The sequence below is a fragment of the Diabrotica virgifera genome, chromosome 3, assembly GCF_917563875.1.
Source record: "Diabrotica virgifera virgifera chromosome 3, PGI_DIABVI_V3a".
In the NCBI taxonomy this organism is placed as follows: Eukaryota; Metazoa; Arthropoda; class Insecta; order Coleoptera; family Chrysomelidae; genus Diabrotica; species Diabrotica virgifera.
This window is the reverse complement of record NC_065445.1, coordinates 119,088,864-119,115,573: the sequence shown is the minus strand read 5'-3', so window position 1 is coordinate 119,115,573 and position 26,710 is coordinate 119,088,864. Positions and strand designations below refer to the sequence as shown.

The following is a 26,710-nucleotide window of genomic DNA, read 5'->3' as shown; positions in this document are numbered from 1 at the left end:
TAAGAACAATGGGGCTAGCCACTGACCCAACTATCATAGACGAGAGTCGAAGCAAAGACAAATTTCACTGTTATTGGGTGCACAAATTTCACTGTTATTTTTTTAAGATGTTCCTGTCATAAGAATGCTACATGTACCATTTTAAATAAAAAATCTCTATAGTATGGTATAACTACACCCAAACCCAGACATCAAAAGTGAAAGTTATCCTCTAACACCAAATTGTTCTATATGGTCCACATAATGTTCAGAAAAAGGTCACACCATTTTGAGCGTCGGGTTTGGGGGGGGGGGGGAGAGGGGGAGAAATCGGTAAATTCGTAGTTTTTTACTTTTTTCGTCAATATTTCTAAAACTATGCGGTTTAGCATGAATAACCTTTTATACAAAAATGTTCTACATTGAATTTAAAAAAAACACCCTACTCATAATTCTTCTAAAATAAACGGTTCCAAAGTTACGGAGGTAGTATAGTATAATTGGTCCAAAAAAAGGCCTAACCCAAACATCCAAAAAAACAGTTTTCCTCCAACACCAAATTGTTCTATATGTCCACATATTGTTCAGTAAAAAGTTACACCATTTTGAGCGTCCGGTTTAGGGGGGGGGGGGGGAGATAGGGGAGAAGTCGGTGAATTAGTAGTTTTTTACGTTATTTGTCAATATTTCTAAAACTATTCTTTAGCGTAAACAATGTTCTATACAAAAATGTTCTACATAAAATTTAAAACAAAAAAGGTCCTATACATAATTGTTATAAAATCAACGGTTCCAGAGTTACAGATGGTGAAAAGTGGAGGTTTTCGATATTTTTTATATTTTTTGGGCAATTGATGATGATTTTGGGTGGTGAGGTTGGTCGGCCACTGAAATAGCAAATTTTATTTATAAAACACAATCCTGTTGAAGAAAATTTCTTTAATCAGTAATAATATTATAAATTGCCCAAAATATATAAAAAGTATCGAAAATCTCCACTTTTCACCCTCCATAACTATGGAACCATTGATTTTATAACAATTATTTATCGGACCTTTTTTGTTTTAAATTTTATGTAGAACATTTTTGTATAGAACATTGTTTACGCTAAATCATAGTTTTAGAAATATTGACGAAAAACGTAAAAATACTACTAATTTACCGACTTCTCCCCCATCTCCCCCCAAACCGGACGCTCAAAATGGAGTAACTTTTTACTGAACAATATGTGGACCATGTAGAACAATTTGGTGTTGGAGGAAAACTTTTACTTTGGATATTTGGGTTAGGCCTAGGCCTTTTTTGGACCAATTATACTATACTACCTCCGTAACTTTGGAACCGTTTATTTTAAAAGGATTATGCATAGCATAGGGCCTTTTTTATTTCAAATTTAATGTAGAACATTTTTTTATAAAAGGTTGTTCATGCTAAACCGCGTAGTTTTAGAAATATTGACGAAAAATGTAAAAAACTACGAATTTACCGATTTCTCCCCCTCTCCCCCCAAACCCGACGCTCAAAATGGTGTAACTTTTTTCTGAACATTATGTGGACCATATAGAACAATTTAGTGTTGGAGGATAACTTTCACTTTGGATGTCTGGGTTTGGGTCTAGTTATACCATACTCTTTCATTGTGTAACATTTAGGGTAAGTAGTAGTAAGAGCTGTAACTTTTTTATGTGCACATTATTTGTACTAAGTTAGGTTCAATTGAACTATTTTTGGTCTCAGAATATGTGATTTAATTTATGACCTGCTTTCTTGTTACATCCTGTATATTTATTTAATATTTGTCTTTCTTGACAGACATCTGTAACTCACCTGTGATATCAACTACATATCCCCGTATATTTCTCATAGATATTTCTCCCCATTAAGTCTATTGTAGACCGTAACTAGATCCCAGTTATTAAACACTGGTCACTATGGTAACATTCCATCGAGTTTCAAAGTATCTGTGGCAACCATCCCTAAACAGTCAGTTTATATTTTAAATTATACGAAGATTTCAAAATTATTATTCAACAGAGATTTTTTACACTTTTGGTAACATGGATTGGCCAAGCAAAAATGTTACACGAGGAGGTTTTTTACAACCTGCAAAGTGTACTTACAACCCTGAGACTCACCAGTTTCTTAAACGTAAGTGTTCAGTTACTGATTAATTATTTTGTAATATTTTTTCTTCTTCCTCCTTATAAGTAGATTTACCATAATTACGAAGAGCCAAACCGGGACGAAGAAGAGGAAGAGGCTCATTTTCGTTTTACTTTTCGCTTAATTTATATTTTTCATATTTGAAATGCAATGCAAAAAGGGATAACGTACATGTAATAAGAATAACACTAAAAATTTGTCCAGTGTTATTATTCGCTCACGCTTGTTTAATATTTTTCACTAGAATGCACAATCTTCAAAATATTTTTGTAGTACTTGTTATAAAATTTACTGCATGACATGTTCCAGTTGAATTTGTTGAAGCAATCTATATAGTGTAATAGGTAAGATTTGTAGCTTTGGGTTGTTCTTCTTTAAGCTATATTAGGCCGGCAGCTGGTGTTTTCTGGTAATTAAATATGTAGTTAAAAATATTTATTTATACTTAGGTAAATACCGTTAAAGCAGGACATAATACTGTATGTGTTAAAATTAATTTTATCAATTTTTTAATAACATTTAACCTCACAGGGACCTCCCTCTTACCGCATGCTTGCATTAATAACTGATGTAGAATAGCTTTTATAATTAATCTTGTTATTGTTAGAATTACTGATACTAAAAGAACTTTATAAAAACACAGTTAGATCTAAAATTACTTTAGGTATACAGTTCAAAACTTTTAAAATTGAGCACAAAATGCAAGCATGTCCCCGCTCTTTTTTTATTTATTAAAAATACAAAATCTAAAAATATTTTTTTAACTGAGTCTTTTCATTACCACACTTATGCTTGGAAAATGAATTGCACAACACAACAATTAAAATACTGATACACTTAACTCATTTTCTCCTTCTTCCGTATTTTCTTCGTCACTATCATCGCCCAATTCAATAATAAATTTATTTCCACCACTAATGTGGAAGTGCCCAATCTTCTTATAATATTCTTCCACTTTGATCACTTTGGCGATTCTTTTCTGCCAGTCTACTTTGGTAATATTAGCTACTTCTTTTTTAATTATCTCAATTACCTTTTTGTCAAATTTAGGAAATGTATTTGAACGCCTTATACTTGGTTTTAATTGTCCCCAAATTAACTCAATAGGATTGAAAACACAAAAGTAGGGGGGAAGTCTCAATATAGTGTGTCCATGCTTTTCTGCAATACTCTCTAGAGCGTATAATTTTCTAAATTGCTTCGTGTGTAGAACTTCAATAAGTTGTTTTTTTGTGTAAAAATCTTCGAAATACAAATAATTTTCCATTAAAAAATTTTGTAGGTCAGCTTTCTTTGAAGATGTATTTGGTATTTTAGTGAGCTGTCGGGAATGATAGGAAGCGTTGTCAAGCACTATTACGCTGTTTTTCTCCAAGTTTGGGATCAGCGAGTTTTCAAACCAATCTTCAAAAATGTCAGCTTCCATATTCTTGTGGTAGTCAACGTTACAATCTTCCATTTTCTTCCCACATAATTTTAAATCATTCGGAACCCATCCCTCACTTCCTCCGCAATGTACAATAATTAGCCGCGAGCCTTTATTTGCAGGCATTTTTGGTATGCACATGCTTGAACCATCTGTCCATCCTTTCTTTACTGTATCGTGGGTATCATACCAAGTTTCATCTAAATAATAAATTCTCCTCTTTTCTTGCCTATATTTAGTAATCTCTTCTAGGTACATATTACGTCTGTTGACTATTCTTTGGCTTTCCATAATTGCTTGACGTTTATTTATTTTTTTGAACTTAAAGCCCATTTTTTTTTATCCAATTTTGAAGAGTTTTCTCGCAGCAGTTCATATTTCGACCGGTTGTTTCCAATTTCTTTCTTATTATTTCTATTTTAGGTATTTCATTGCTTTTGTAGCAGTCGTATATTGTGGTTTTCAATAGTTTTACAAGTGAAGAATTTAAAGGTCTTGAAAATTTGTAGTCACATCGTTTCTTGCGATAATAGGGTTCATTTTTAACTATTTTATAAACAGTAGAAAGTGGAAATTCTGTTAAATCAGAGGTGGCTTGTGCCAATAGTGTTTCATCGAAGCCGAATTTCGTACGTAGATTTTTGTATACATTCAAACATACTTGCTGTGTTTCTGCATTTAAATGCATTCGAATCTTCTTTACGTGCACTTTTTTTTTACTAATTACATTCGCACTAGCACTGGCAATTTCTACAATATCAGCGTTATCGTACGCGATGTTTACATTATCCCACGGGCGCCACATCACTATTCACATTAATTAAATTACAATAATCAACAGTTGACACTCTCCAAACGAAATACTAAACCAATATTCAAAATAATTACAGCAAACAAAACACTCGTATTTATCACTTAACACACGTACACTCCAGTACTACACTGCTACCGAACTAAAACTAAGTTTTTGCACGAAACTTGTGAATAGATATGCGGGAGGTCTGGCCGTAAAAACACAGATGCTTTCTAAGGGCCGCTTCTTAAACGTTTGACATAATATATCTTTATTTGAAGAATATCATATTTCACCGGCTTAAAGCTATTCCACAATATTTTTTACTCGGACATAACAAGGCTTCCACGGTGCATTCTTCCATCCTCCCCCGATCGTCAGACCACATTTTTTCATCTGTGAAAAAATTCTTTCCACTGGCGCTGAAGTACCGGGTAGACACATAGCAAACTCCACATTTTTTTTTAATTTGGCACTTTTAAGCTGCTTGTGAAAATGGGTGAATAGCTGGACCCATTTCTCGGAGTAACTAGCTTCATTAGAATTTTGGAAGAAGCCTTTTGCTAGTAACACCTCATCAAATAGCTCATCAATCATTATTTGGGTTTTTGATTGAGGTTTTTGCATTTTATTTATATTTTCTGCTGCTTTTTCAATTTCATTCCAGTTATGCTCATTTTTCAATCAGATCCACTCAAAATCTTCGACTCCGTCGAAGCTCTTGTCTCACAATTCTAAATACGAAACGCAGCGCTCATAAAAAGCGTGACCAGTGACCATCACTCATGAAGTTTTCGAAATTTATGAAATTTTCCAATTTATTTATAGTCCATTAAAATGTTACATTTAGGTTGCATTTCTTAGAGGAGTCAATTTTATTTTTTTAATGTATAGGGGGGTTCAGTAGAAGCTTAAGTTCAAGTTTTTGGGGTCGCCACCCTTGTCCCCCTGTCGCCATCTTGGAAAAAGGGGTGCAAAGGGTTTTCGCGCTGTATCTTCTAAACTAGCAATCCTACAGAAAATTTAATTACACATAAAATGTAGCGCAAATTAAATTTTCTACTATTTTATATTTATTACTTTTTATCGTCAAGTAACCAACAAAAAAGTTATAAATAAAAATATGAGAAAATTTTGTAAGAAGTTTCCTTTTGGAGGTTATAACTTTTTTTCCGTTCATTTCCCAATAAAATAACATCATAGCGATTTTGTAGAGGATTTTTCAATGAACAATTTTCGCTATAAAGTTGTTTAATTTTATTTATTGTCTAGGTTTTACAGCGCTCCAATCTTGACCAGATTCTCGAATTCTCTTAGGAATACAATAAAAAAAATACTTTTCTATCTATATATTAGTCGAGCGGCAGCAATCTTTATACCGACCACGAAAATCAAATTTAAGGTGAATGACCAATTTTGGTCTATTTTTATTTTGTCGAGGTCGCTGAATCCGAATATGAAGTTTATTTTTATCTAGATTTGGTGGAACATGTTTAAAAATCAAATTTTATACAAAAATGCCGAAAATCAATTTTGATGATTTTTCAAATTTACCTCGCTGTATCTTTGGTCGCTGTAAATATTTCCTTTTGAAAATTTTACTGTTTAATCTCTGAAGTATGTAGATAACAATGGGATTTGTCCTAAATATTTAAACACATCAAAAAAGGAGTTGTTAGTTTTTAAACATTTTGTCATCATATTTCGTTAGTTTCATGTTTACTTAAAAAAATTGAGTGACAAACTTTTTAGTTTATAATTTTAATCAACACAACAATAAAATATAATTCATGAAGAAGTTTTTTGGAAAACTTTAAGTCAAAATATACAATAGGAAAAAAGTTATGTTACTTCATAAACAAGCGGCACACCCCAAAAAACGCTTATGTCTCGAGATCCTGACCACGTTGTGGTGAATGGCTAATTTTGATCATACTTTATGATTTTGATAACAAAAATTCGTTTTTTGCTCTTCTTAAGAATTTTGAAATATGCGGTTGCGTTATTCTTCTTTTTGTCCTCAAACAACTTCTTGGGCCGTTTCTATATATGCTTCGGGTTATAAGTTTTATAGTGGGGAGAAAGGTCAAAAACAGATTAATAATAGGATAGGAATGTTAAAATCATAGTAAATTGTATGAATAAAAATATATATAGATAGAAAAGTAAGCCTAACTTTTGTTTTTATTATATCCCTATGAGCATTCGAGAATCTGGTCAAGTTTTAAGCGCTGTAACACCTATATAAATAAATAGAATTAAACAAATTTATAGTGGAAATTGTTCGCTGAAAAACCCTCTACAAAATTGCTATAATGTTATTTTATTTTAAAATGAACTGAAAAAAAGTTATAACCTCCAAAAGGAATCTTGTTAAAATTTTTTTACATATTTCTGTTTATATCTTTTTTGTTGGTCACTTGACGTTAAAAAGTAATAGAAATAAAGTTGTAGAAAATTTAATTTGCTACATTTTATGTTTAATGAGATTTTCCGTAGGGTTGGTAGTTTACGAGATTTGCACACCATTTCCAAGATGGCGACAGGGGGACAAGGGTGGCGACCCCAAAAACTTGAACTTAAGCTTCTACTGATCCCCCCTACATATTAAAGAAATAAAATTGACTCCTCTAACAAATGCAAGGTACGGCTTAAAAAATGTAACATTTTAATGGAGTATTAATAGTTGTTTAGCTGCTTGTGGAAGAAATTTGTTTTTCATCCCGTTTGAAGGTTAGTTTTTAAATTTGTCATCTGCATACCTACATCCGTCGTAGTTTAGTTAATCTTGTCCATGGACTAAATGGTTTTGTCCGATATTTACATTTAACCGAAAATACATTAACTGTCCGACCATAAACAAAAAGTAATGTGCTCCAATTTTTGTTGTGAAGAACTGTCGCAATGTTAGAAGGCTTGAGCAAGAAAATCAGATTTCTCAGGCCTTCGTATAGCTGCAGGATTCTTAAAAAATTCAGGATTCTTAAAAAGTTGACAATAAAGTAACGTTTACACGTATCCAGTAACTGGCGCCAGTTTCACTGGAATGCGAGTGTTTGACTAAGACAGCGCTGGATAAGTTCGTTTACACGTATTCAGTAACTGGCGCCAATCTCACTGGCACTCTAAAAATCCTAATACTGCCACTGAAACCACAGGTAGCGACTGGAACGCTGTGTTTACACGTGTCTACAACCACTGGCACGGGGTTAGAGGGGACGCGGACGAGGGCCACTGGCATGAAAAATAGACCAGCCTTCTATTCGAGACAGCGCTGGCAGACAGCGCTGGACTGGAACAAAAAAGCGTTTACATGGTGCCACTATCATGCCAGCACTGTCGTTCCAGTGCGACTGGCGCCAGTTACTGGATACATGTAAACGCGCCTTAAAGATAGAAATCTTGTATGTTTCACTAATTTTTTGTACTCGATGTCAGCTGTCTCACAAAACTCGTTTAAGTTTGTAACGCGTACGGCAGATATATTTACAAAAATATTTGTATATTTTTATAACGAAAGCCTCTATTTAGGCAGGAAGACCATAAATTGCATGTTGGATTGTATTGTGAACTACGTGTGCGCTGCAAGCAATGCTTTTTATGTTAACGCCGAGACACTCCTTGAACCTGGAATAGACGTTGTTGGTGCCTCTGTTTACCTCTACGTAATTCCTATTACAGTTATCACCACAGCAAGCAGTTATTAGAGCAGCTATTACAGTTATCACCTTGTTTTCTATTTCGGGTTTTTTTGCTAATATTTCAGATGTTTCTCCGGCGACAGTATGGAATGCAAAAGTACCTTCTTTAGCAGCAATGGAAAGTTCGTTTTTGCGGGTTAGGTATCTTTGAAAAACGATGTTATGCAGTGGCGACGCCTGACTTTTTCTGAAGTGTTACCAAAACCAGATGCAAAAAATCTTATATAAAAAAATAAAGATATGGCTAAATGTATATATACACTCACCGGCACAAAATTCCGCCACCCAAAATTTTTGATTAAGTTTGACAATGTATAACTTTATTATTTGTACCTCGATTTTCAAGATTCTTACACGAGTTTGTAGGTACATGTATTTATGTCAATTGCTATTATTTCGGTATCAAAAATTTTTCGCTTAGATGGCATTATGCGGGAGTGAATGTAAACGTTGTTTTTCTCCTAACTTTAAAAAATTATGTGGAAAAATTGGAGGGCTGATTTTGTTTCATACTCCTTTTGTATTATCCTGGAGGTATCACTAAGGTCTTGTTTTTTTAATTATCTGAATATCTCTTTTCTTGTAAGAGCTGTAATTAAAAACACTGCTTTGAAGGTTTATTTAATTAAAAATATCAAACGCACTAAAATTAACAAAACAAAACAAATTTAACAACAAAACAAAACAATTCAATAGCGGTTATGTCCACCTCTTGCAGCAACGACTGCTCGCAATCTGTTTAGCATCTAATAAAGATGTGTTTTCCTTGCCTGGGGAATAGCCCGATATTTCTCTACTAGGGCCATAAATGTACCAACTTTTCTGGAGGCCTAGGATGACGGCAAATAGCTTTTTTATTCATCCCAAAAATGCTCAATATGATTGAGATCTGGGCTGCATGCGGGCCATTCTAATCTTATCAATCCAACCTCAATTGTATAAGTCAATCGGTGTTTTTATTTACAAAAAATGGTACAGCTCTTACAAGAAAAAAGATATTCGGATAATTCAAAAAACAAAATGTTGGTGATGCCTCCGGCAGGACTTCGAATTAAAATCAGCTATTCCATTTTTCCACAGAATTTTTTAAAATTAGGAGAAAATACAATGCTTCCTTTCACCCCTGTACAATCACATGCAAGCAAAAATTTTTGTTACTGGAATAATACCAAACAATATGAATACATGTACATACCTACAAACTGGTGCAAGAATCTTGAAAATCGGAGCACAAATAATAAAGTTATAAATTGTCAAACTTAATCAAAAATTTTGGGTGGCGGAATTTTGTGCCGGTGAGTGTAGCTTCAATAATATCATTTTGTATATGACTTGAAACTCTCAAAAAAAAAACAGATGTTTCTAGATGTTGACAAAATTTTTGATCTTTTTTGGCAATTAATGTTAACAATTCCCCGTAATTGCCTCGATTGTCAGAGTCGTTGCACTCAAAATGATCACGAAACGCTAGTTCTTGTTTGGCCCAAAAACGCTAGTTCTTGTTTGGCCCAAAAACATACAGTATCCATTATAAGTGTGTTAAGGATATACCTATCTATTTTTGAACAAACTTATTACACTCACAGGCAGAGAAAACGGGCACCCCAAAAAATGGGTCATTTTTAATGTCTTGTATTTCCTAAACCTGATGTCCGATTTAAGTAATTTTTTTAATATGTTATAGCCTTATTCTTTATCAATATCGCTGTAATAATATTGTTGCTAGACAGGTACATTGTCATTGTATACAGGGTGTACGAATCAAACTGTGTTTTTTTCTCAAACTTTGGAACACCCTGTGGAATGTTCTAGTTTTTATAAAATACTAAAGTTAAAACCCAACTATAGCCACAGATTTTCTTAACATTCTGTTTTTTTACTCATTCGCTTATGTTGGATAATAAAAAAGTTAGGCAATTTAACAACTACCCCTGTTTTTCGTCAATACAGGGTGTTTTTCAATAAGTACGGCAAGCTTTAAGGGGTAATTCTGCATGATAAAATAATGACAGTTTGCTTTATAAACTTATGCCCGCAAATACTTCGTTTCTGAGATAGGGGGTGTTGAAATTGTTCTTACAAACTGACGATTTATTTATTGCTCTAAAACGGTTTGTGATATGCAAATGAAATTTGGTAGATTTTAAGAGCTAGTTATTGCGCATTTTTTGGCATACAATTGAGAATTTTATATTCACCATTGGCGTGCATACGGGATATATCTAAAATATTTATACCCGTATGCACGCCAATGGTGAATATAAAATTCTTAATTGTATGCCAAAAAATGCGCAATAACTACCTCTTAAAATCTACCAAATTTCGTTTGCATATTACAAACCGTTTTAGAGAAATAAATAAATCGTCAGTTTGTAAGAACAAATTTCAACACCCCCTATCTCGGAAACGAAGCAATTGCGGGCATACGTTTATAAAGCAAACTGTCATTATTTTATCATGCAGAATTACCCCTTAAAGTTTGCCGTACTTATTTAAAAACACCCTGTATTAACGAAAAACAGGGGTAGTTGTTGAAGTGCTTAACTTTTTTATTATCCAACATAAGCGAATGAATAAAAAAAAGAATGTTAAGAAAACCTGAGGCCATAGTTTGGTTATAATTTTAGTATTTTATAAAAGCTAGAACATTCCACAGGGTGTTCCAAAGTTTGAGAAAAAAACACAGTTTGATTCGTACACCCTGTATACAATGACAATGTACCTGTCTAGCAACAATATTATTACAGCGATATTGATAAAGAATAAGGCTATAACATATTAAAAAAATTACTTAAATCGGACATCAGGTTTAGGAAATACAACTTTATACCCATGGGAAATACCCATTTTTTGGGGTGCCCGTTTTCTCTGCCGGTGAGTGTATGTTTAGCAATATTTGCTTTAAAAGCTTGGTTAAGAGGACTTTCGATTCTTGTTTTGCCAAACTGAATCAAATTGGGTATACATCTTACATGTAGGTAACGGAGAAATTTCATGTCTCCTTTTAAAAATCTAACACTATTTAAATCGTGAACCTGGTCCACCCATTTTTCTGTAGAAACCAGAAAACATGGCCAACAATACAGTCTATTTTTCTTGCAACCACATAACCAAGGATTTTTACTGTACCAACTAAATTTAAAATATCGAACTACTTTTTTTGATTCCTTTTTTTAAATTGTTTAAAATAGGTCTTTCATTTTCAATAGGCTCATTTTTTTCTTCAAAATTATACAAGGAGAATTACTTTTCAAGTAGTTGATCGATTACGAGGCGACACTCATCCATGGTTAACTGCACGCACACTTTTTATAGGTACTGTCACCAATTTTAAATTTGGTAACAGCGCTATTGATACACACCGCGCTTATGCCGTCGCTTCTTCAAAATTTTCAGTCACTAGCCGGTCCCGAGCGCCAGCGTGCGTATATAACCATTGTCACCAGAAATCAGTCTGGTAACAGAGTATAATAAAGTGCAACTGAGTCACATAAACTCGCCAATATTTTCGTGTCTACGTGTAGTTGGCTATTTACTGAGTTAGGTACTATTACCACATAATATAATAATATATTTCTGTTGGGAAATATAATTATTCATCGTCATAAAATATTTATTTGCAAGATTTTTAACTGTTACCAATGGTAACAGTGGTTACATGGACGCTTCGCCAGTGATGTTATGATAGATGAGTTTGCAATGGCACTTGTGCTGGCCTTGTGTTTCGAGCAATTTAAATGGTCCTTGATCAATGGCCGGGGTGTCGGTGCTGTTGTTCAGGTTTGACCGGGACGCTAATGCAAACCGGCCGGGACGCCGGGACAGAGCTCTCAAACCGGGACCGTCCCGGTCAAACCGGGACGTATGGTAAGCCTACTTATAAGCAATTCTTCTTGTTAATTGGCGGATTGATACCTCTATGGAAGGTTGTCACTCCATTTTTTACGCGGTCGGCCGATACTTCTTCCACCGATTGGTGATGTACTTGCTATTTTAACCACACGTGCCTTTTCCATTCGGCTTATGTGGTTATTCCATTTTTTTTTTCTATTTAGTATCCATTCGTTTATACACTGCACATTACATTGTCTTCTAATGTCTTCACTCCTCTTTCGATCTCTCAGCGTATTTCCTGTAATTCTTACCAGTACTCTCATCTCTGCCGTTTCCAGTAGGTAGTCTTTGTGTTGTGGCTGTATCGGACTTTGTCTTGGATGCATAATATGTCATTATTGGTTTTTCACTGGCCTTATAAATTCTTGACTTTATTTCAGTGTTAATGTCGATTTCGCCATATAGGTAATGTTGTTAAAGCCAGTTTATTTGCTTTTTGTACTTGATTTCTCACTTTTTTGTCCAGGTCTCCGTAGCTGGACTAGAGATTTAAAATTTCCGGAAAAATTGAGTGCAGGAAAAACCTTTTTTTTCCGGAAAAAACAGGAAAAACAGAAAAAATACGGAAAAATTGAAATTTGTTACAATATACATACCTACCTACTAAACAAATTATGCATAACGTATCAACATCGATAAATTTAGTAGAATCGGATATATCTATATTATCAGAAGTGCCTTTTCTTCTTCTTCTACGGCACTACAGCCCAAATTTTGCCTTGGCCTCCTTTATTTTTTGCCTCCACCCTTGCTTGTCTGTGGCTGCTCTTCTCCATACACGGACACCTAAAAGGGCTTGTGCGTCGCTGTTTACTGTGTTGTCCCAGCGCTTTCTTGGGTTTCCAACCGGTCTCTTTCCCTGCATTCTAGCATTCAGTGCTCTTTTTGGTAGCGTATCCTCTCCCATTCTTATCACATGTCCGGCCCATTGCAATCTTTGTATTCTAATGAAGTCTGACAGGGGTGCTTCCTTATAAAGTTGATAAAGTTCGTTGTTGTATCGACTTCTGAAGATTCCGTTTTCCCTCACAGGTCCTAGTATTCTCCTCAGTGAAGTGCCTTTTGTCTCTAAGTATATAAAAGACATGATATTAAATATTCCCCAACAAGTTGACAAGACTAGTTCTCTTATCGAAAGCTTGCTAAAATATGTTGTAGCTACGAATTTTGTTCTAAGCTGATTCACTCTGCAGCCAATCTTCTTGGTCTTTAAAAAAGAACAATTGAATGAGTACCAACTAATGGAAGCTATAGGCTTATATTTCTGAAATGGCTCATTCACTAAACCCAATGTAGGGTAGTTGGTGTCAAATCTGGCCCAATTTAGAACAAAAACTGGATTCTTTTGATCTAAATTCTTTATGGGATACTGCGAATAGTACTCATCCTTATATGATGGCAAGGTTTGTGTACATCGCAGCCACTTATGCCAATTGCCTTCCGAATTTTAAATGGGTCTCCATCTTCCGCCTCTTCAGAAAGAAACTGGTCTTTACACTGCCTCATACATACGAGCAAAATAAATATAATTATCACAGAATAAAATTCAGAGGTTGTTGCTATTCGTTTAAATTTGATTATAAACGAAAAACAGATATTCATTTATGATGCGAGACCAGATCCACTTTTAGAAGAGACTGACAAAACTCATGTTGTTTTATCCGTCCAGGATGATGAGGCGGAGATCGAGTCTGAATCAGATGCTTGGTCTGAAGATTCAGACTCAGATGAAAATATACCACTGAGCGTTTTGGTTAAATAATGTGCTTTCTACGTTTGAAGTTTCGGTTTTCATACTTTGAATTATTAGATAATAATTATAATTTATGACCCTATATAGATGTTTGTACTTATATCTTAGATATCATTATTACAAAATATATTTAAACGAGTTTAAAATTGATACCCTTCACGTTTCAAGTCTCAATGAAAAAATATTTAAATTTTCCCATTTTTTTCAATTTTTCCAAAGGTCTGAAAAAAAAACGGAAAAAACCTGTTTTTTCCCAATTTTTCCCGTTTTTTTCCGATATGTTAAATATCTTAGCTGGACGTTGAGCTGGACAGTGTAATTCCGAGGTATTTTATTTCCATTACTTGTTCAATATTTATGCCATCAATTTTAATTTTACATTTAATTAGTTCTTTACTGATTACTATTGTTTTAGTATTGTGAGATGAAATTGTCATATTGAATTCTTTTGCTCTCATGTTAAATCTGTGGATTAATCTTTACAGACTATCTTCATCTTGGGCTATCGATATTGCTTCGTATGCGTAACAGAGTTATTTTTACTTCTTTGTTTCTCATTTTTTTACATACAAGTAAATCATTCAATTTTTATTCCAACAGGTTACAAACTTCTTTTTTATTAATTTTCTATTTATAGTTCTATCAATTTCGAACAAATTTGCGTGTTCTTAAGCCATTATATGAACGAAATCGCGACTGCCAAAGATTGTTTCACACATAATTTAAACGCTTCTCTAGACTACATCTAAGGCCCTTAAAAATGGGATGATTTATCAGTACACAAATAAACTGAGATATTAATTAAAACCCATAGCTTTAAAAGGCAATAAATAGTACCTACTGAGTTAATACAAAAAGGTAATGTAGTGCAGCCGATATGTGAAACAATTGTACATTTAATGATAGAAGTATATAATTTGGACCGCATATACTACACATATAAAGGTTCAAATTTATATATGAGACCATCTCAGATTTTGCCTTTTACAAAAATGGCGGGCATTCAAAATGGCGACTATCCATATGTGACTAATAGCACGATAACTTTTGAACGAGCCGTCAGAGTTCAACCAAATTTAGTATATAGGTTTTTATTTTGATGAATGAGATCGAGGTATTGATTTGGAAGAATCGGTTTACCAGAAGTTGTCTTTTTACTGTTTTTTATGTAAAAATATGTTGTTTCTTTTTGAATTCTGTCACCCTGTATATATAAAGGACATCGCAAACATCTTATGGAAAATATAATGTCACTCAAATTCAATAAAATTTATACGATTAGATTCGTTTTAATATAACGATCAATTCTTATCATTGCGCCAACTCTTAATTATGATTAATTACGGCGCAAATTGCAATTAAAGTTTATCGAAATCACATTTTTGGAGTCCATAAAATGTTAGTTTACAATCATTATTGCTCTGAGTGCTATTCATAACAGCTTAAATCCCGCTGGGCCTAAGCGGATTAGTGAAACTAGTCCGCTGATTTATGGAGTACCGAAAATCTGGGTATTTTAAAATATTTTTTCTCTCTCTAACTTATGTACCTACCCATTTGATTTCAGATTTATTTATATCAATTTCTGCTCTTATTTTTGAAAATAGAGAGTTGGCGCAATGATAAGATTTGATCGTTAATTTAAAACGAATCTATTGGTATAAATTTTATTGAATTTGAGTGACATTATATTTTCCATAAGATGTGTGCGATGTCCTTTGTCAAAAAGTTAATACCTCCATTGAAAAGAGTGTAAAAATATTTTTTAGGAAATATTTTGAACTTTTTAGTTACGTTAATTACCATTTAATAAATGCATAACGTATCTTCACATGTACATACCTATCTGTGGCAGATTCGTGCAAATATTATAAGAATTATTGTGCGTTTAATGGTAGAAGCATATAATTTGGACCACATATACTACACATATAAAGGTTCAAATTTAGATATGAGGCCATCTTAGTTTTTGTTCCTTTTACAAAAATGGTGGGCATTCAAAATGGCGACAGTAGAAGGGGAATGCCGGTTCTGCTACCAAGATAGGGAAATCAATGTGTTAGAGAGAGAAGTACCTTCCCAATGAGTAAGAGTGAGATAGATGCTGACGTCACAAGTAATCTTCCATAATGGAATCTACCATAGTTATTTTCCGCTAGATGACACCAATCCGCCATTTTTATTCCATTTCAGTATTTTTAGATGGCGGCATAGCCAAAACGGCACTAAAGCATATCTCCGTTGTTATTGGTCCGATCGTGACATGTGAGGTATCATAGGAAAGGGGAGGGGCTAACGAATACGTTAACATAAAAACAAAGATGGCGGCATAGCTAAAACGGCACTAAAGCATATCTCCGTTGTTATTGGTCCGACGTGTGAGGTATTGGAAAGGGGTGTGTTGGATCGTGACGTACAAATGGATCGGTGGAAAGGGGCACGTTGCATATACTATATTTTATCTACGACCATAACATAATATGTTATTTAAACCAATCACGTGCAGAAATCTAAGCATTACGAGTTGTATACTATATTTTATCTACGACCGTAACATATTCGGCATTTTTATTCAAATTCGCCATTTTTATTCAAATTCACCATTTTTAACCCAATTTTCCTTGACATTACGTCGAAGAAATCTACCATAGTTTACCTATTAGCCGCTGAATGACGCCATTTTTAGTCAATTTTTATTCAAATTCGCCATTTTTATCCAATTTTCCTTGACATTACGTCGAAGAAATCTACCATAATTCAGCTATTATCCGATAGTTGGCGCTATACATCTCGTTAGCATTGGTCTGATTGGAGATTGTGGTACGTTAAAGGTGTGGGTAGTAACGAATATATTCATCGATATGAAAAAGAACTTCGACTGAGTTGACAAAGACAAAAAAAAATCTAGAAGGAAGATATTTAATAGAAAAAGATTGCAAATTTTCAAAGCAAAAGTCTTTTAGAGTAATTCGATTGAGAAAATTATATATACACAAGTAAAAAGAGAGGCATAGACAATAAAAGTTGTAGGTATGTAGTACCTAATGACAAAGACAAAAAAAATCTAGAAGGAAGATATGTAATAGAAAAAGATTGCAATTTTTCAAAGCAAAAGTCTTTTAGAGTAATTCGATTGAGAAAATTATATATACACAAGTAAAAAGAGAGGCATAGACAATAAAAGTTGTAGGTATGTAGTACCTAAACGGCTTAACGTAGAGAGGCATATATTTTATCTACGACCGTAACATAATTTATGTGTAAGCGATGGTGACATCTCATTAGCATTGGTCTGATTGGAGATTGTGGTACGTTAAAGGTGTGGGGAGTATCGAATATCATAAACTAACCGTTACGAGCTGCATACTATATTTTATCTACGGCCATAACATTTGGTGCCACCAATTCGCCATTTTTATTCCAATTCACCATTTTTATTCCATTTCAGTATTTTTAGTTAAACTCGCTATTTTTATTCCAATTTGTCCTGATACAGATATTACGTTGAAGGAATCTACCATAATTCGTTCTAAATGTGATCTCAAAATCCCATACATAAAACAAATTGAATTCATCGATATGAAAAAGAACTTCGACTGAGTGCATTATAAATGACAAAGACAAAAAAAATCTAGAAGGAAGATATTTAATAGAAAAAGATAGCAAATTTTCAAAGCAAAAGTCTTTTAGAGTAATTCGATTGAGAAAATTATATATACACAAGTAAAAAGAGAGGTATAGACAATAAAAGTTGTAGGCATGTAGTACCTAAACGGATTAACGTAGAGAGGCATAGACGTAAGGAGAGACGTGGACAATAAAAGTTGTAGACATGCCTAAATGGCGTAACGTAGAGAGGCATAGACAATAAAAGTTGTAGGTATGTAGTGCCCAACGGTATGGGCGCACAAAAAAATTTCCTAGATCTACTGACAAACTGGGCATTTCGCAACATCTAGCAACAGCGCCTCCCATAAGAGTCTGTGTATTAGAGTTAGATAGAAAATCAATTTTTCCCCAGATGCTGGGGGAAATTAAAAAAAAAAAAATTTAAGGTCCATTCTGCTCATTTTTGTCTCGTTTTGTGGTGGAGGCCCGACTTTTACGTCACGATTGGACCAATAAAACAGAAGATATAACTAATGCCCTTTTGGCTGTATCCTGAAAATACGTAACTAATGCCCCTGATAACGTATAAGATATAATAGAAGCAGTATTTTGATATGTCCAATCCATCCCTCTCTGAGAGATATGCGAGGTATCATGTGATTTAACAAATTGAATAATATAGAAAAAATAAACATAACATCATACCATAAAGACATTAGATACAAATGATTTAACCACCAGACACAGAAAAATCAAATAGAGCAGAATGTTAAAAAGGAGTTCTGTATCTTCGGTCCTCTTGGTGCAATAGGGACATACGAATTCTCAAATGATTTAACCAATAGAGTTCAGTGACAGAAAAATAAAATACATCATGTCAAAAGGGTCTTAGATACGTATTTTCCGTCCAATCGTAACTTACAGTACCTCAACCAATAAAATACAATGGCATAAAAATCAAATACATCAGCATGTCAAAAAGGCTTTAGTATTTTCTTTTCTACTGAGAAACATCCAAATCTTTCGTAAAATATTATACACGGGCGTTCTTTCTATATGTCCAAACTAGTAAACCTCTTATTTTTAACACGCAACTCTCAATATTTACATTATTTCTTCCTAGAAAATATCAGTGTATCAAAATGGAATACAAATATATGCAAACCACCAATTGCTAAATCTATCATTATATCGCTAATACCTAAAATACATATCAGATAAATTCTTTCGCTAAGTCCAAACCACCGATATTTCTCACATTATTTTCAAACCAGATTTAGAGTTCTAGTCAAGCATAAAAATCAAATACATCAGCATGTCAAAAGGGTTTTAGTATTTTCGTTTCTATTAAGAAACATCCAAACTTTTCGTATACTATCGTGTTGTATACTTTTGTACACTATTGGTTTTCTATAATTTGTTTAAATTTTTTTAATAAATGTAGCAATAACTTCGAAATTATGGCATTTAGTTGTAGGGAAAATAACATGAAAAATAATCAGTATTTCTTTAGGACTTCAAAACTCAAATAACGACTTCTTGTCCTATTAGAAATACGGAATTGGATTTCCAGAAAAACGGAAAATCTGACAACAATGTAATTGTCACTATAATATAGACCGCCTCAGAAAATTAATACCCATCAAAATCTATAAAAATCTTGCAAGCCGTTTCCGAGATAATTGAGTGTTTCCATACATAAAACTCACTCTGTATGCAAACCAGATTTAGAGTTCTAGTCAGACATAAAAATCAAATACATCAGCATGTCAAAAGGGCTTTATTATTTTCGTTTTTACTGAGAAACATCCAAATCTTTCGTACTCTATTATACACAGGCGTTCTTTCATTATGTCCAAACTAGTAAACCTCTTATTTTTACCATGCAACTCTCAATATTTACATTATCTCTCCCTAGGTGCAAAATGTCAGTATATGAAGCATAAATATATGCAAGCCACTAATTGCTAAATCTATCATTATATCGATAATACCTACAATACATATCAGATAAATTCTTTCGCTAAGTCCAAACCACCGATATTTCTCATATTATTTTCAAACCAGATTTAGAGTTCTAATCAGTTGGAGAATACAAATTTTTGTTATAAAGTACGTTTTAAATGTGATCTCAAATAAAATCCCATGCATAAAACAAATTGAATTCATCGATATGAAAAAGAACTTCGACTTAGTGCAATATAAATGACAAAGACAAAAAATATATCTAAAAGGAAGATATCTAATAGAAATAGGTCGCAAATTTTCAAAGCAAAAGTCTTTTAGTATAATTAGAGTAATCCGATTGAGAAAATTACTTATTATGGGTATACACAAGTTAATAATAAGCAAAAAATCGAACTTCTATTGATCCAATCAAAAAAATCAAATACATTTGTACTATGAGAATGATCTCCGAAAGGGAAATCGATAGGTCAAAATAAACTAATTTTAAAGTAAAAATGTGGCTTATTCACAATAAAAATAATAAATAATAAATTTTCTTGCGCTCCTTATTGTTTTACGAAAGATACAAAAAAAACACGAAAAATACACGATACGTAGGTAGAAAATAATGTCATTATTAATTATGACTTAATCATTCTTTCGAATGTTTTTAGTACGCATGACTCTAAGAATTTACCCTGGTATGATTCTGGTTTCGAAGGATCTTTGGACGGTTTTAAAATAATTCGAACTAGGTTTCGAAGGATCTTTGGACGGTTTTAAAATAATTCGAACTAAATATATTCTTACCAACCATCTGGAAACTTAAGGTGTGTGTCGATATAATTCTTTATTTGCACTAACGCCATTACTACAATCGGAAATTTTCTTAATCATTCTATAAGTACAGTATTTTAATTGCATTTTAAACAGGTTTCTAATTCACTTATGGAAAAATTAGAATTAGAATCAGAATCAGATTAGAACTTTCATATTGTGATACATTTGTATATGAAAGAAAATAATACGGTATGTATAAGATACAAAATTCAAGCATTGGAAAAGCCATACAAGAGGCACACCAAATTCAAAAATCTTGACTATTTCGTCTAAACATGAATTAAAATTTCTAGTTCTATCTTCTAGCTTCTCATCCAGCTTGAAATAGGATATTAGTATTCATATTTATTATTTCAAAAAATTTTAAGATATCGTGTCTTTTGTTGTAGGTATACTGTCACATTTTCAATACATATTACCCAATTTTTACTTACCCATCATCGAGTTAATTTATAAATGCAATAAGTAACTCCTTAAGATATTATGCTTTCAAAAAACGCTACCAACCAATCTCCTTCATATTGGCTAGTTTCAAATGTATTTCTACAATTACACCATTATTTGCCGAAATATTTTAAAGCAGTGTTGACAACGTCTAAAAAACTGTACATAATTTGGTACATAAATATCAAAAATGATGATCAAAATTGCTTTTATTAGATGATTATTAGCTCTCTTTATCCAGCTTAACAAAATGAGAAAAGTGCTCTGCACAAGAGATCTAAGGTTAGAGCTAAGAATAAGGTTGGCTAGGTGCTACGTTTTCTCGACTCTGTTTTACGGAATGGAAGCTTGGACCTTGAATGCTGCATCAATGAAAAAACTGGAATCATTCGAGATGTGGGTATATAGAAGAATTCTAAAAATATCATGGACAGAACACGTCACAAACAAAGAGGTTCTGAGAAAGATGAACAAAGAAATGGAAGTCTTAAATACAATTAAAACCAGAAAATTGGAATATCTCGGACATATTACACGTGGAAAGAGATACAACTTGCTCCAACTCATTATGCAGGGAAAGATTCAAGGAAAAAGAAGCATAGGGAGACGCAGAATATCGTGGCTGCGCAACCTGAGAGAATGGTACGGATGTACATCAAACGAACTTTTCAGAGCAGCTGTCTCCAAGGTCCGAATAGCTATGATGATTGCCGACCTCCGTCGCGGAGATGGCACTTGAAGAAGAAGATCCAGCTAAAATAAAATAAATAAAGAACTTACATCGTCATATCCATATACTGTTTTGAAAACCGAGGACTTGGAAGCTCCAATAAGTCATAACTCGAAGTTTGAAATAGTAAATAGTATATCAGTGAATGTTTATGCTTTGGAATTAAATCAAGTTAAGGAAAAATAATTTTACGAATTAGTGCCTGCTTGCCTAAACAAAACAAACTTGATAGACATGTAAATTTGAATCTTATTCAGGATAAATATTTTCTAAAATTAAATGATTACCTACGACTCTCATCGTAGTGACGATGGAAATATTGAAATAAAATATCATTACTTCTGGAAAAAAAGGTGTCTAGGTTGTTACACTATATAACCAAAAAAGAAAACTAATTCACCCAGATTTATTGGAAAAATTTACTGTTTCACCGTATCATTAAAATCTTACAAAAAAAGAAATATCGAATTAAATAAACAATACATAATAGAACTAAGAAGTAAATTACGAATATCAGAGTGCATGAGATACGAAATAAACATCTTACAAGCAAAACTATCGATACAACAAATACATATTATATACATTATTCACTTGAAAATTTTAAAGTAATGTTGGCTGAATGTCCAAGAAACTGAGTATATTTAGCCTCTTTTACAATATTTCTGAAAAACTTCAACGAATTTGTCTATTTAGCGAAAAAAAAAATCTAATTCACGCAGTTTTATCGGAAAACTTTGCTATTTACCATTTTTATTCACTGTCTTTTTAATCTGTTGAGTAACATCTTTAATTTATTTTGATTTTTAAGAAGTTTTCTAACCTCCTCTAATTACGATTTTTTGTAGAATTTGGACTGGTTGTATTGAATTATGATAGGTATGTGTATCTGATTACGCAATAATTTCAAAGAGACATTCTTTGTAGCTTAGTATAAATTGGTCTTCTAATACTAAAATATTATAAAAAAATAATAGAGTAAAGCAATACAGGAGACTTAAAAAAGGTTTAAAATCTCATGAAATCTTGTTTATTTAGTCTAAACATGAATTAAAATTTATATTGTTCATACTTATTATTTCAAGAATTTTAAGATCGTTTCTAATTATCCATCATCCAGTTAATTTATAAATTATGAAATAGGTATCACTATGATATATTATGCAGCAATAACTATGTTTTCAAAAACTATACCAACCAATCTCTTTCATTCTGACGATGTATTTATACAATTACAACATTATTTACTTAAAAAGTTTAAAGCAATGTTGGCTGAATGCCCAAAAAACTGAGTATATTTAGCCTATTTTACAATATTTCTGAAAAACTTCAACGAATTTTTCTATTTACCGAAAAAAAAAATCTAATTCACACAGTTTTATTGGAAAAATTTACTATTTCACCATTTTATTCACTGTCTTTTTAATCTGTTGAGTAACATCTTTAATTTATTTTGATTTTTATGAAGTTGTCTAACCTCGTGTAATTACGATTTTTTTGTAGAATTTGGATTGGTTTTATAGGATTATGATAGGTATGTGTATCTGAAAACACAATAATTCCAAAGAGACATTCGTTGTAGCTTAGTGTAAATTGGTCTTCTAATACTAAAACATTATAAAACATAATAGATTAAAGTAATACAGGAGACTCAAAAAAGTGTTAAAATCTCATGGTACAAAAAAGAAAATGTCTCGAGTGTGAATTTAAAAATGGAGTTACTACAAAAAAGAAGATGGTACATACCTTTGAATATTAAAAAATATTTGAAAAATTTTAATTTTTTTTTGTAGATTGTGTAGTTAATACTAAAAATTAGTAAGGAAATAAAAATGATTATAAATTAAAAAAATCTTCGACGTTTGTTCTTAGAGCATGTGAAACATTAATAATTACCAAAAAATTTCAGTAGGTACCTTTAAATATTAAAAGTATTTGAAAAATTTTAATTTTTGTAGATTGTGTAGTTAATACTAAAAAATTAGTATGGAAATAAAAATACATATCAATTAAAAAAAATCTTCAGCGTTTGTTCTTAGAGCGTAGTTCGAGTATGCCCGAACTTTCCCGATCCCCAATATATCTACTTCTTCTTGTAGTGCTCATCCATTTTGGATGTTGACGATTATCCTAGAAATATATACTTTGCATACTAATGTACTGAAAAGATTTGTAGTTGTTGTGCTGCACCACATATATAGATTTTTTAGCCAGAAAATCCTTCACCTTCCTGGTTTTCTTCTACTTTTCTCTGTAAAATTAGTTGCAGCAGTTCATATCTTCGCTCTTTCTTACAATGTGTCGGATGTATTCGATTTTAACTGTTTTATTGTGGGTACCAGCTCTTTTTCTTTTTTAATTCTTAATAAAATAATCTAATTAGTTATGTGATCTGAGTAAGATATATACAAAAATAAGAAAAAAATGTTTTATTTCTTTGGAATAAAATAAAAAAGCCAAGTTGGTTGACTGGTTTAAAGTATTGCAGTGCAGGGGATTTGAACCTATGATCCAACACTTACTTATTTTCAATGCAATGTAACAAAGTCTTAAATCGCTCGACCAACGTGGCTTTGGAACTTTGCTCTAAAAAACAACGATGATATTCACATGTTATGACATTCCTATTGACAATAAAAAGAAATAAAATGTTTTTCAAATAATATTTTATTCAAAATACTGTTATTTAGAGTGTGAGCTTTATGATTATAAATAAAAAAATCTTTGACGTTTGTTCTTAGAGCATGTGAAACATTAATAATTACCAAAAAATTACGGTACCTTTAAATATTAAAAGTATTTGAAAAATTTTAATTTTTGTAGATTGTGTAGTTAATACCAAAAATTAGTGTGGAAATAAAAATAAATATCAACTAAAAAAAAAATTTTCAGCGTTTGTTCTTAGAGCGTAGTTCGAGTATGCCCGAACTTTCCCGATTTCCCAATATTAGCTGTGAGTTTTGGCTTAGGATACCCATATAAAAAGCATGGAAAACGAAAAGTTTCAGCGTTTGTTCTTAGAGCGTAGTTCGAGTATGCCCGAACTTTCCCGATTTCCCAATATTAGCTGTGAGTTTTGGCATAGGATACCCATATAAAAAGCATGGAAAACGGAAAGTTTACCTTGGACAAGTGACGGCGTCACTTGTCCAAGGTAAACTTTCCGTTTTCCATGCTTTTTATATGGGTATCCTATGCCAAAACTCACAGCTAATATTGGGAAATCGGGAAAGTTCGGGCATACTCGAACTACGCTCTAAGAACAAACGCTGAAACTTTTCGTTTTCCATGCTTTTTATATGGGTATCCTAAGCCAAAACTCACAGCTAATATTGGGAAATCGGGAAAGTTCGGGCATACTCGAACTACGCTCTAAGAACAAACGCTGAAAATTTTTTTTTTAGTTGATATTTATTTTTATTTCCACACTAATTTTTGGTATTAACTACACAATCTACAAAAATTAAAATTTTTCAAATACTTTTAATATTTAAAGGTACCGTAATTTTTTGGTAATTATTAATGTTTCACATGCTCTAAGAACAAACGTCAAAGATTTTTTTATTTATAATCATAAAGCTCACACTCTAAATAACAGTATTTTGAATAAAATATTATTTGAAAAACATTTTATTTCTTTTTATTGTCAATAGGAATGTCATAACATGTGAATATCATCGTTGTTTTTTAGAGCAAAGTTCCAAAGCCACGTTGGTCGAGCGATTTAAGACTTTGTTACATTGCATTGAAAATAAGTAAGTGTTGGATCATAGGTTCAAATCCCCTGCACTGCAATACTTTAAACCAGTCAACCAACTTGGCTTTTTTATTTTATTCCAAAGAAATAAAACATTTTTTTCTTATTTTTGTATATATCTTACTCAGATCACATAACTAATTAGATTATTTTATTAAGAATTAAAAAAGAAAAAGAGCTGGTACCCACAATAAAACAGTTAAAATCGAATACATCCGACACATTGTAAGAAAGAGCGAAGATATGAACTGCTGCAACTAATTTTACAGAGAAAAGTAGAAGAAAACCAGGAAGGTGAAGGATTTTCTGGCTAAAAAATCTATATATGTGGTGCAGCACAACAACTACAAATCTTTTCAGTACATTAGTATGCAAAGTATATATTTCTAGGATAATCGTCAACATCCAAAATGGATGAGCACTACAAGAAGAAGTAGATATATTGGGGATCGGGAAAGTTCGGGCATACTCGAACTACGCTCTAAGAACAAACGCTGAAGATTTTTTTTAATTGATATGTATTTTTATTTCCATACTAATTTTTTAGTATTAACTACACAATCTACAAAAATTAAAATTTTTCAAATACTTTTAATATTTAAAGGTACCTACTGAAATTTTTTGGTAATTATTAATGTTTCACATGCTCTAAGAACAAACGTCGAAGATTTTTTTAATTTATAATCATTTTTATTTCCTTACTAATTTTTAGTATTAACTACACAATCTACAAAAAAAAATTAAAATTTTTCAAATATTTTTTAATATTCAAAGGTATGTACCATCTTCTTTTTTGTAGTAACTCCATTTTTAAATTCACACTCGAGACATTTTCTTTTTTGTACCATGAGATTTTAACACTTTTTTGAGTCTCCTGTATTACTTTAATCTATTATGTTTTATAATGTTTTAGTATTAGAAGACCAATTTACACTAAGCTACAACGAATGTCTCTTTGGAATTATTGTGTTTTCAGATACACATACCTATCATAATCCTATAAAACCAATCCAAATTCTACAAAAAAATCGTAATTACACGAGGTTAGACAACTTCATAAAAATCAAAATAAATTAAAGATGTTACTCAACAGATTAAAAAGACAGTGAATAAAATGGTGAAATAGTAAATTTTTCCAATAAAACTGTGTGAATTAGATTTTTTTTTTCGGTAAATAGAAAAATTCGTTGAAGTTTTTCAGAAATATTGTAAAATAGGCTAAATATACTCAGTTTTTTGGGCATTCAGCCAACATTGCTTTAAACTTTTTAAGTAAATAATGTTGTAATTGTATAAATACATCGTCAGAATGAAAGAGATTGGTTGGTATAGTTTTTGAAAACATAGTTATTGCTGCATAATATATCATAGTGATACCTATTTCATAATTTATAAATTAACTGGATGATGGATAATTAGAAACGATCTTAAAATTCTTGAAATAATAAGTATGAACAATATAAATTTTAATTCATGTTTAGACTAAATAAACAAGATTTCATGAGATTTTAAACCTTTTTTAAGTCTCCTGTATTGCTTTACTCTATTATTTTTTTATAATATTTTAGTATTAGAAGACCAATTTATACTAAGCTACAAAGAATGTCTCTTTGAAATTATTGCGTAATCAGATACACATACCTATCATAATTCAATACAACCAGTCCAAATTCT

General features: G+C 32.2%; 1 protein-coding gene across 1 annotated transcript in view; it reads left to right on the top strand.

Annotated features, from left to right (window-relative positions):
* The first annotated feature begins 1,913 nt into the window (after window positions 1-1,913).
* Window positions 1,914-26,710, top strand: part of LOC126881271 (UPF0193 protein EVG1 homolog) — an 81,018-nt gene continuing 56,221 nt past the window's right edge. Inside the window, exon 1 of the mRNA XM_050645451.1 lies at window positions 1,914-2,127. Coding sequence (XP_050501408.1) covers window positions 2,037-2,127 — 91 coding nt within the window. The 5' untranslated portion in view covers window positions 1,914-2,036. The remainder of the gene's footprint in view (window positions 2,128-26,710) is intronic.